Source organism: Peromyscus maniculatus, chromosome 3, assembly GCF_049852395.1.
Source record: "Peromyscus maniculatus bairdii isolate BWxNUB_F1_BW_parent chromosome 3, HU_Pman_BW_mat_3.1, whole genome shotgun sequence".
Taxonomy (NCBI): Eukaryota; Metazoa; Chordata; class Mammalia; order Rodentia; family Cricetidae; genus Peromyscus; species Peromyscus maniculatus.
The window spans coordinates 3,407,391-3,420,068 of NC_134854.1; the positions used below are offsets into that span (position 1 = coordinate 3,407,391).

The window sequence follows — 12,678 nt, forward strand, 5'->3', positions numbered from 1 at the left end:
AGTTTGATAGCAATCATAATAAATAAAATAATTCAATATAAACCTGGACTAGAAAACTTTGTCTATTTTGTTTAATGATCCTCTCATAAACTACTTTGAATCAATATATCAGAATACACATGGAACATGCATATTTGCTTCTGGAAAACAAGGGCATTATGTTGATGAGCAAGTAAGTTTCCAAAGAAAGAGATACACAATTTACAAACTATATCATAAAAGATAAACAGACATGCTGGATGAGAAATGGAGAAACTACAATTATACAACCATAAAATTCATAAACATAAATGTTTAATATGACCAGGCGGTGGTGGCGCACGCCTTTAATCCCAGCACTCAGGAGGCAGAGGCAGGCGAATCTCTGTGAGTTCGAGGCCAGCCTGGTCTACAAAGCAAGTTCCAGGAAAGGCGCAAAGCTACACAGAGAAACCCTGTCTCGAAAAACAACAACAACAAAAAAATGTTTAATATGAAAACAGAATACTACTAAATCTGATCATTTTAACAAAGAAATGAACAAAATTGTAATTAGAATAGATTGTTTAAATGCATCATCTTAAAGGATGGGCACCAGATGCCGCAAATCCTCTGAGCAAAAATGAAAATAGTGAATCAGTAACGGTTTGTGATCAGTCTCAGTGTTATAATCGATCAAGACTGAACTGTAACCCTGCCCTTAAAAGTTTAAGTGGGGAAAATCCACTTAAACACTAACTTTTTATCAAGTTGTTGTTTTACAAAATAACATTAAATCTTGGTTTCTGGACACTTTCTGTACCACTCTCAAGCTGAAGTGTCATCCCACATCATTGAATGTTTGTGGGGTGTTATATTGTTGTTGTTTTAAGCCTGGTAACATCTGTATTTAAAAATCCAAGTTGTCATCCTGTCTGAGAGGTTCTTCTCTCCTTGTCTGTTTCAGGTAAAGGGTCTGTGGTAAAAAACGTGGCTCACCAACGAATGCCATCCAAAGTCTGATTTTGAACAACTTGTCAATTGAAGAAGCGCTTGACCCTCCTGAAAGGGTTGCTGTCCTTGGCATTTCCACAGCTTTGATATGGAGGGTGTTTCTGACTCAGGGATATCCCCAGCACAGAAGAGAGTAGCTCATGCTTGGAACCATTGGGTACATAAGTGCACAGTGTGTGAGGAATGCTATAAGTGCCTGCAGTCCCTGAAAAGCAGGTTCCATCAAGACCAGGTTCTAGCTCCTTGGTTCCTAACTCCAGTGTTTGGAAGTATGGCTGGATATGCGGTAAACACTTGGAAAATATCTGTGGAAACCAAGTACATCGATGGTGGTGCCATTGTTCTAGGTTTCAGAGCAACCCTTAGCCTTTATATCATGTTATTTGGTGATTAATGGAAATGAAAGTTTGCCTTAAGACCCTGATAGAAGGAAGAGACTGTTAACTTTACACACACACATACACACACACACACACACACACACACACACACACACACACAGACTCACTCACGCAAGTTCTCATTCCACACCTGAAAGGCTTATTCAGAAAAGAAAGCCATTAGGAAACCTTTACAAGAACATGCTGATTTACTCTATGTGGTGGTAATCTAATTGTACTGAATTATTATTTTGATTGTATGTTAATAAATAAAGTTGTCTGGGAGTCAGAGCTATTAGAGCCATAGCAAGAGTGTGGCGGTGGTGGCACACGCCTTTAATCCCATAGATATCTGTGTGTTCAGGGTCAGAGCTATTAGAGCCATAGCAAGAGTGTGGCGGTGGTGGCACACGCCTTTAATCCCATAAGATCTCTGTGTGTTCAGGGATACAGTCAGCATTGGAGACATATGCCTTTAAGACCTAGGGGGCTGTACATTCAGACAGTGACGAGGCAGTCATGTGTTTGGGTTTACAACCAATGAGAAGGCAGAACAACATACTTTAAAAAAACAAACCGACAGGAAGTAGGTCTCTTTTCGCGAAGCTGGGACAGCAGGAGGAAGGGTGAGATTTTAGCTCTGAGCTCTGACTTCTCGGCTCTCTCTTTTACATTGTTTCTGTGTTTCTTATTTAATAAGACCGTTGGTTACATCTACAACTCTAGCCTTTGAATCATCTCAATGTAGACATGGCAGGGTGTTCCTACTGCCTCTTCTCACTCCTTGGTAGTAAGTATCTCAGGGCAGGTGGTAAGTCAAGATCTTGCTGACATAGAGTTATTAAACACCCGTGGCCATGGAGCATTGCCTGGGAAGCATAGTGAGACTCGGTGTTTGGGGCACCATTTCAAATCAGGATGAGGTGTATTTTCAGAGACCAATGTGGACGTATAAATCACCACCTAAACACTTCATCTGGTCTTGGGCAGCCTCCCTCAGTGAGCTGACTGCTTTTTATAGAAGATGAACTAATTAGTTTTGACACCAGCCTTGTGGATTTTCAGGCTGTTGAATGATGATTGTCAAATTGGCCTGCCTATTTGCAGCACTGTACCCTGATAGAACATGTTCTCCAGGTACTTTTCACTAATAATTAATGTGCTCACTGGATGCCTAACTCTGTCATACTTGTCTTTAGTCTGAACTTTGTAATATACTATTTTTGTGAGCTGTGAGGGTCCATATCTATATATTTCACTTTTGTGGCATGCCTCATAAGTCATTCTGTATTCTCCCAAGGTTCGCAAAGATCCAGCAAGGCAGGCTTTTGCAGTACAAAGAGGAAACTTACCATCTAATCCCTTGCTTCTGGGAGACTTGGCCTCCACAAGCTAAGCATTTCCTGGTAACACAAATGATAGCAGCTGTTCCCTCCTCCTTTAGGAAGTCCTGTGTGCTCTTACTAATTACGTGGTTTGGCAGGAGCCCTTCCTCCTCTGTATCTTCCCTCTCACTCCTTACCTTAGGTGTACCAGAGCCGGTCTCTGCAAGCAAAGGTCAGGAAAAAGGAAGGCCTGGCTTTCTGTTCTGAGTGTATATGCACAGGAACATAAGCATACACATGCCTTTAACCCTAAATAAGACACGACTTTGCACACTAGTAGAAAGGGTACAAATAGTGAAGACACCACCACCACCACAGGAAACAGCAGTTTTCACTGAGTGTCTGGCAGTGAGGGCCACCAGGAGACTAGCATCTGGGTAAAAGCAGCGAGGAGCAGTAGACAGCGGCCTAGGCTTTGCAGGCAGTGATGCCCAGCTTCCCATTGACCTCAACTCCTCCATTTCTCACTTAGCAGATGGAGATAGTACCTCTTACTGCCGTGAAATATGCATGCAATAACTTAGTTCAGCAAATGACTCTCATCTACTGCCCTGTCATGTGAATCTCAGGTACTGACTAAATTTATAGCCTCTGGAATCTTCTTTGATTCCAGTTATTCTTACTAAGAGAGGAGATGAGCAGAAGAGATGATCCTGAGAATTACTAGAGATCTTTTAATGCAAAACATGATCGTCTTCATTGGAAAGAATTAAAGGATCTGCCCAGGAAGCAAAACATTGACTAGATGGCTCAGCGTACCTGCAGGCCATGAGTGGTACCACAAATCAGAGTTAATACAAAAAGGATCAGGAGACTGGAGGGAAGGAGATCTGGAAAGCATGTTTCTCTTACTTGGATTCAGATGCCTCTGGAATGACTGGAAGAGGTGGGATCGTAGTTTGAACTGTGAACAAACAAGTCTCTGTCCTCAAGTGTAATTTTATGGATGGGATGTTGACATCACTCCTATTTGTGTTGGGCAAGAAAAGGAAGGAAGGGAAGAGAAGGAGAGAGAGACATGGGGAGAAAAGAGGCAGCGGGGGGGGGGGGGGGGGCGGGGGCGGCGGAGGAAAAGATGTAGGGATGGGGGGAAGGAAAGGGAAGGGAGAAATCAAAGGTTAGGAGGAAGAGCAAGGGGAAGGTGGGGGTAAAAAAAGACAAAGCTAGTCCAGGCGAAGAGAGGGAAGAGGGATTCTGTAATCTAGGGGCATCAAGATCATGATGGGGAGACCTACGGAGACAGTTAGTGGGAACGCACAGACTTTAGACAGACAGATGTGGAGTCTCCATGGGACTGGACGAGGCCCTCTGCATATGGTAGACAGTTGTGTAGCTTGGTCTGCTTAAGGGGCCCCTAGCAGTGGGATCGGGATCTATCCCTGATGCATGAACTGACTTCTTGGAGCCCATTACCTATGGTGGGACACCTTGTACTGCCTTGATGCAACAGAGAGGGTCTTGGACCTGCCTCAACCAAATGTACCAGGCTTTGCTGACTCCCCATTGTGACTCCCTTACCTTTTTCAGAGCAGGGGATGAGAGGGTAGGTGGTGGGGAGTGGAAAGAGGGATGAGAGGGGAACCTGTGGTTGGTATGTAAAATGAATAAAAAGACAAAGCTGAGATTCATTGAGCCAGGGATGTCCAAGGAGAGTGCCAAAGGGAGAGCTGAAGTTCCTCTTCAGTGTCCCGGCCAGGATAACTGCATGTTTGCCTTCCATCATTTCCTGAGCACTCATGTCTTCCCTAACTTCCTAACATTCCACTTAGCCTTTGCAGAGTTGTTGATTAATAATGTGATCAGGCTGACTTTTGGCTGTCCATTATGAAAACACAGGAGCCAGTGCTGCCATCTGCTTTGCGTATCAATGAATCCAGGGAAATAGCCACCTGGGAATCGTTCCCCAAACCTGTCGCATACTTCCCAAAGAGCCTCTTTAGAAAGTTCTTTGACTTGATACTCCTGAAAGAGATTTGGCCAGAGTTTCTTGGGCATGAAGAAAGAAGGCATGAACCTTTTGGTGTGAGAACATAATGATTTTAATATTTAGCAATATTACATACATAGCCAGCAGCTGTATTAACTCACAGAAAAATATTAGTTTCTCTTTAAAAAAAAAAAAAAGAAAAAACTTTAATCTAAGGTTATTGGGATTACAAAAATAATAGCACATTTCTCTAAATGATTTGAGTTCAGTCACAGAGACTCCAGAGATGCAAAGAGATCTTCCGAGGCTTCTGCCCATACGAACTTATGACATTAAAAAAAAAAAGTTTATTTTCATATTTACAGATGAAACATGCCAATTGTGTCTTAAAATTCCCTTTGGAATTCCAAAGTGACACTATCTTTGAAGTCGGGGAATATTTCAAATTAAAGAAGGCATTTTGGAAACAGCTTACAATGCACCTCAGGTCACACCACTAAGCACTTCCGGGTCCTCTTCTACAGACCATTCTATCTCAGAGCGTCGGGAACTTCCACCTACAAAAACAGGGGATTGCCTTTCAATGAAGCAACAAGCATGTTAAAGTAAATCCCCATCATCATCACTGCCACCCATAGGGTTTACCTTTAACAGTATTCCCCGAGGGGAATTTGGATGTAGATTGTGATCACCATGTGGCATCCACATTTATAAATTTGGTGGTGAATCACTTGCAGTTTTGTGGTGAAAATTCTGACAAGTGATGAATCTTTTTAGATGCAGATAACTCTTTGTTTTGTTCTTAATTGGGAAAAATCAGAATTTTTGTATGTTGGGGTGTCATAAAATGATCCTGGCTGAGACAACAAGTTGACACGAATGGAAATGTGTTCATTCTCTCACTCAATGTACCCGCTCCTGATGCTGACACTGGGCACACTTGCTCTCACAGGCACGAATATCTAAAAGATCAGTAAGAATGTGGAGAGGTGGGTTTGGTAGCACCCATCCATGGAGGCTGATTCACTGAAGGTCAGATCTGCAGTGACTTACCCTCCGGAGCTGTCTTATGCTGCTCCCCCGAATAGCTTCCATGAGGTTCTCGTGAGCTGATCTCTGTGGGGTAGAGGGTCGCGAGCCGTCTTCCGTTTTCTTCTCCTGCACTGACCTCAGAGAATTCTTTATTTCCTTTAGGATATTGTTGGGCTGTTTCTTAACCTTTTTCCCTTTTTTCTTACGCTGTCCATTTTGTAGGGCCCGCTGGGCACTTTCCTGTTGTTTAATGACTTCTGCGATGTTTCTGGTGATGAGCTTTTTCTCTGGAAGTGGAGGAGGAGGGGGAGGAGGAGGAGGAGGAGGAGGCAGCATATGGGGAGGGGGAGGGGGAGGGGGAGGGGCTACAGGAGATGAGGGTCTGCTTCTCCCAGTGTGGACTTTCTTGGAGACTTTGGGAGATGACCAGGGAGATTGCCTGGGAGATGCATACGGAGAAGAGCCTGGCGTCCCTCTTTGCCAGACTTTGGTCCTGAGGGTTGCTCCTCCATCATACCCCTCCTGCTGTTTTTGCTCCTGCATGCGCTTTTGCCTCTGTTTATCCATATTCCTTGTTAAAATACTCGTCATACTCATTCTTGGTCCTGGGAGCTCAAAATGGTAGCCCAGCCTCAACAGCGTGGTGTTCTCCTTAAGCAGCTTGACAATCTCCATCTCCACCTGGGAGCCCATGATGTGCCTCTGGTTGTGGAAGCGCAGCTCGGTGAGCACCGTGTTGTGCTGCAGGGCTCTCATGATGGCCAGGATCCCCTTGCCTGTGATGAAGTTGGACTCCACGTTGACACTGGTGATGTGTTCATTGACCTTGAGCATTTCTGCAATGGCGATTGCCGCAGCATCATCGGCATGTGTGTTGGCCAGACTGAAGGACTTCACTACCGTGTTCTCCTTGAGAGCATCAGCAAAGCGGGATAGGGTCGGTGTGGTGATGTTCTCGATATTGTTTAGATTGACTTCTGTTGTGTCAGGGTCATTGTTTTTAATCTTTTCCAGAGCATCCTCAATGACAGTGGGATTTCCACAGGGGTGAAGGGCAGCTGGCGACTCTGTGTTCCTCTGTGTTCCTCCACTGTTGCCATTGGTTAAATTTATATTTTCTATTTGACTTTTAAATGTCTTTGGCTTAGCGTTATCCGAATTAACACTATTGTGCTTTACAGTTCCATTAATATGTTTTGTGGCTTCCGTTGTAGTTTCCTCTTCCTCGCTGTCTTCCTCTTCCTCTTCTTCCTCTTCCTCTTGAGACTCCTCTTGTTCCTCCTCCTCCTCTTCTGTACATACCTCCTCAGAGACTTCGCTGTTGCTTTCTGTGAATATTAGTTCTTCCTCGCTCTCTTCCTTGTCTTCTTCTGCAACCTGAGGAGTAAGCGTATTGACACCATTAATGCTTTCACTGGAAGCACACTTAGCAGTTGACAAAGGTAACATAAGTACCACAAAGGTCAGTAGTGAACAGGATTAGCAAGCCTTTGCTTCTGACCTCATCTCTAGTTCAAGTGGCCAAGGTCAACATTTTGTTGCATAACCACTCACAGCTTTTCTGTAAACATTTGTCTTCTACAAAATAGCAGGCATTTATTGGATAAATACATGTGATCATTTTTCTAGTTTGAACACATAAGTCAGAGCTTCAGCTTTGGAAAAATTTTCAACATTTTAGGCCTAGCAAGATGTCTCAACGGATGAAACGTACTCGCAGCATAAGCCCCTGGGTCCTTAGACCTGCATGTGTGCCATAAATAAAATAATATAATAAAATAAGAAAACTTCACTATGTTGGCTTTCATGACTCATTTTGTTTCAGTTTTGCAAATCTATACCTCTGAAATCAGTGCGCTGTCCTTCTCTATTTCTTCACACCAAACAAGTATGACAAAAATAAACAATATGGTAATGAATTCCCTGTCCTTAATTTTCACCAGGCCTGTTGGCACACACCTGTCATCCTGGCTAACTGGGAGCCTGAAGCAAGCAGGTAATGAGTTCAAGGATTGTCTAGGATAGAGAGAGTTCAAAGTCAGCCTAGGCAACTTAGGGAGTCTCTGTCTCAAAGAGAGGGCCCTGGGCTGGGAACATAGCCGAGCAACAGAGTGTTTATTCCCCAAATGTTCAGTCCATTGCAGATGTGACCAAGGCAAGTGCCCCCTGTCCTGTTTGTCTCCATGTAGAGAAGCAGATGCGGTTTGCTCCTCTAGCATTTGTCTGTTGTGTGATGACACCCAGCACAAGAATGTGGAAAGGCCACACTCCCATAGAGCTGCTGAGCAGGGCAGATCAAAACCTGTTCTTTGGAAAAACAACAAACAAAGCCCTGGGTGGAAGCCATGGTAAAACATGTCAGCCTGCAGAAGACTAGGCTCCCTAGATCCCAGCGAGCAGTGTGCATTAGCAGGCAGCAGCAGAAAAGTTCAAAGCAGGTATTTGCCCGGCCTAACGCTTTAAACTTATGTAGCACGCATCCATTGTAAAAGGCTTTCAGGTAAACAAGATTTGACTCTAGCTTTGTCACTTCTGTTCACTAGTCCCTCTGCACAGACGCCCAAGAGACTGCTTTCTCCTCTTCGTGTTATATTTTATTAGCAAAAGCCTTGGAAGTGCTGAAAGTGTCTGTTTTTCCCTTACCCTCGTGAGTCCTCCTTATCTCTTTTGAAGCCAGAGGCCTTGCTTCCCCCCACAGCCTCTGCACTGGAAGCACTTTTTTTTTTTAAACTTCAAGGGGTGTTGCTGTCTGAGGCATGTGCATGTGGATGGAGCTTTGGAAAACACTGTGTTGGTCTCCAGGTTTGTCTGCCCAGTTGCTGTCACAAAATAGCTTCCAGTTAGCTACACTTGTTTGGAGTGGCAGGCACCAAGTGATGGCCTGGGAAAGGGTCAGCCTCTCCTGGGATGACCTGTCCAGTCTCAATTTACTTGGTGTATTAGAAGAAGGGAGGGTGTGTGTGTGTTTGTGTGTGTGTGTGTGTCTGTCGTCTGTCTGTCTGTCTGTCTGTCTGTCAAAGGGTTGTAGGGACAGGAGTTATAACTCAGTGATATAAAATGCCATGCAAAGAAGTGGATCAGTTGACAGAGTTCAGACATTCCCACTGAAGTCCCTTTGCTTTGTGTAAATTCTTCTAAGTGGAGTTCCCATTATCTATCTAAGGGTGCGTACTGTACCTGCCTGTTTTCTGGCCTGTCTCAAAATCCAGAGTTGCTGCCATTTATACAACCATAAAATCTCATCTTTTTTTAGTAAAGTACTTTAGTCTCTCTCTACAAAAGCTGCTCCCCTTCAAAATACAGCTGAAAATCTTGTAAGTTCTCTAGCAATGATGTGAGCTGTCATGTAATATCTAATGAGGCCTCTTCTGGGAGGGCTTCTTTAACATGACACTTCTTCCAATAAGCTACGGCTCACACTTTAACTGCTTGTCCACCATTTTCTCAATAGACAGTTTAAAGTGGGCAGAGACCTCAATCTGTTTTCTCACCTAGCACAGTGCTTTGCATGTTATGGAGGCTCAGTAAACATTTATTTACTGGGTAGATGAACTAAGTTGACATTGGTTATCAGTGTCTCATAGGACCATACCTAGAAGAAGACACTGATACAGTCAGGTGGGCTAAGGTGACCAAGTCTCCCAGCTGTTTGCTCAAGCCTGAGGGCTTTACCAGGATAAAAGAATTTCCTAAAGCAGGCCAGGGCAATCTGAGATTGTTGATCACCCCCAGGAAGGGAGCATATGGGAGAAAAATCCCAGCAAAGGGAAAGGGAAAGGTAGGATGGCCCATAGGCCAATCCCCGCTCCTTTATGGATCAGTCCTACACTGGAGGGGAGTGGTCAATGGTTACCCATGTCTGCTGCTTTGGACTTAGTTCTGGTTCTTTGGTGAACGGGGGTGGGAAGGTGACATAGAGGAAGAGGTGGCAGATGAGGTGGGAGGGACCGAGCAGATGGAATGCAAATGCTGGTGAACGTGGAGAGTAAACAGCAACAAGAAGGAGACAACCAGCCTCTTCTGATTATCTCCACAGCACCATCATCATGTCCATAAGGAAGCAAGAGGCTTGACTTTCAGCTCTGGTCCTAGTTTTCCCTACAAAGAGCTGGGTGACTTTAGACAAATCACTAAACCTTTCTGGGTGTCAAGAAATTGTGTGATTCTTTATAGTCCTAAGGTTAGCACGTATCCTAATCGCCAGATGGAGTTAGACCACAGCTGGTTAGGCCTACCCTGATAGTTTCCCTCCTGAAGAGGCTTAGAAGTTGTGCCTTTTGAAGTACCAGACCATGTTCCTCCTGCTGGGCAGGCACCTACACATCTGAAAAACCGCCTTCCTGCCCAGAGTCTCTAGTTTCAACTGCAACTTGACTGACAAGTTTACCCTCACACAAGTTCCTTCACTTTTCCTGGTCCCAGCTCTCAAGTGATGAAAGGTAAGACGAGATGAGATAATGTGAGAAAAGTCATTGGCCCCTGTGCCTTGGGCCCAGCAACTGCTCAAGTGAGGAGTGCTGCACTGTGGCATGTCCAGGGTGCCTAGAGCTGATGTAGGACACACTTACGTCAACCTAGATGGACAGAAAAAAGGCTGTCTCTCACCAGGTGCTACGCAGACCATTCCTAAACCTTCACAAAGCCAGTGGCCTCACCACCCCCATCCCATCCAGACCCCAGCTCCTCCTCATGGAACCTCTTTGGGCCATCACTGAGACAAGCACCTGCTCCCTTCTCCCCTAAGCTGCTTGGAAGTTTTCCCTGCGGTTGGACTAGATTTACTCCCTCTGTCAGCCGGCTTCTGCTCAGCACCCTTGTGACTACAGAGACAGCTGGCTGGGACTGTGAAGTGGGAGAAAAGTTAACCAGCCCAGAAAGGAATCAAAGTTCGCAAAGAAGACAGCCTCTCTAATTGGTCCGATAAGCCACTGGCAGGACCAGCAAAACCTTTGGCAGCGCGAGGTGGGTGTCAACAACAGCTGACAACAGGCTTTGCCCTTTGGTTCCCTCCGCTGTCATAACATTCTGACATTAAGATGCCTTTGTCCTGTTATTGTTGTGGGTGCCTCTATGTCCTGGCTTCTTAGAGATAGTGGCATTCTCGTTTTGAGGGAAATTCTTCAGCAAGCATAAGAGGATGTCATCTCGTTTCCTCAGACTGTTGACACTCATTTTCATTCCAAACAAACAAACAAAACAAATAAGGAAATTATTAAAGCAAATCCAACTTTTAAGTGATGGTCACGGAAAAACTGACTAGCCCAAATCTTGACTGGCCATAAATGTTCCCTCCTCATCTCTCCCTCTAGTTCCTCACTGCTGCAGCCACAGTGGCCTTGGAAGATCCTGGCTTGGTCCCAGTGGCCCTTCCTATGATGATTGACATGGGCAAAGCCCACACATATCTCCCTGCAAATGTGGTGCACACAGCTATCACCAAGATCACCACAGCCCCTAGATTAATTCTGTGGAAAGCTGGCCACTCTGAGCCAGCGTATTTTGATTATAAGTGATTTCAGTGGAGCACACAGGCTTGTAAATAGTTGTTTGCAGCCTGCTTTCTCCCATGAACTCAGGGTTTCTTTCCTATAATAACATTCTACTGCTATAATGACTTTCCCAGAGGTTAGTTTGAACTTCCCTTCAATGACTCATTGGGAAATTCAAAATGATTCTTCCCTGGGCAGCATACATGGGCTTCCCAGACCCGAGTTCTCCGTCATAAGCATGCTTCCTAGTCTCAGAATCCCTATCAAGTCGGAAGAGTCTCAGAGATGCATCTGTACATGCAGGCTTAACCTGCATCCTTGGCTGGGTTTGTCATTCAGAACTCTATGCTAAAGCATGTGTTTTCTTTGAGGGAAAACTCTAGAACTTGTTGAACTCTCAGTAGGGTTGGAGAAATCTTGATTTACAAAAGAAAGACAAATTGAACTCTCTCAATGGACAAATAGAAAAAGAATCCTGAAGGAATGATTGTCTGTGAAACTCTGACAACTTAAGGACAAAATTGGAGGAGGAACGAGGACTCTTGATGCTCATTCTCATGTTCTTCTCACAGCCTTGAACTTGGGCACTACAAATATAAAACTACTTTTACTGCTGCCATTATTGCTGTCAAAGTACCAGGAAATCAATGTACTTAACTGAAAGAAAATTGTGCCAGAAACACGCTACTCAACATCAGTACCTTAGCGTATTTGACAACCCATTCAAACCAATACTCTGGTTGTGAAGCGTTTTATTCTCCAGGTTCCCAGTTTTAATCAGTAAAACCACTCTCACCAAGACCATTTTGGCCTGGAAAATATTTCAGTAATGAATACAACTGGGCTGTAAGAAAGTTTAAGTGATGAAGACTGAGAAACTACAGAAAGCAGGGGTGTCTGACTTCAGAGTGGGGGTGGGAGTAAGGAGGATGGGCACAGGCAGGGCACAGCCTTCAGAGCCTACCTTTCCACATTCCCCAAGCCGTTCCTTCTCCAAAAGTTTCTGGGACTCCTTTTCCCAATAAGCCATCAGCGCCTCTCTGCTGAAGTTCCCCGTGGGGGTTTTCTCAGTCAGACTCTTCTGCCTCATCCCCACAGGAAGGTTCCGGTCAGGCTCAATGTCCTCCAGCTCCCTCTCAAGCTCCTTAAGCTCCTCGGCCGAGAGGGAGGCCAGAAGTTCATCCTCATCGATGGATTCATATTTACTAAGTCCCCTTCTGTAGCCAAACGTAGACATGGTCCCAGCCTCGTCAGACCCCCCAAGAGCTTGAAGAACCAGGCATTCAAGGCAAGCAGGGGCTGACAGGGAGGCAAGCGTCAGGCTGCTCGGCAGCTGGTGTGAGGAGTGGCCTCAGGAGCCTTTTAAGAGTGGTGATGCAGGGCTGTGACAATGTGGAGAGGGTGAAAGCATGGGCTGTTTTAAGCATCAGACGTCAGCTAGACATTTGAACACAAAGAATGTCACATCAGTGGTGGATGGAGGTCTCGGAACC

General features: G+C 45.0%; 1 protein-coding gene across 1 annotated transcript; it reads right to left on the minus strand.

Moving 5' to 3' along the window:
• Positions 1-4,752: 4,752 nt before the first annotated feature.
• On the minus strand, positions 4,753-12,584 carry Lmod2 (leiomodin 2). Its single transcript, XM_006988398.4, has 3 exons — positions 12,150-12,584; positions 5,718-7,073; positions 4,753-5,221 (listed from the first exon to the last, which is right to left on the minus strand). Exons 1-3 carry the CDS (start codon positions 12,420-12,422, stop codon positions 5,195-5,197), a joined length of 1,656 nt encoding a protein of 551 aa, XP_006988460.2. The 5' UTR covers positions 12,423-12,584; the 3' UTR covers positions 4,753-5,194.
• Positions 12,585-12,678: the final 94 nt, after the last annotated feature.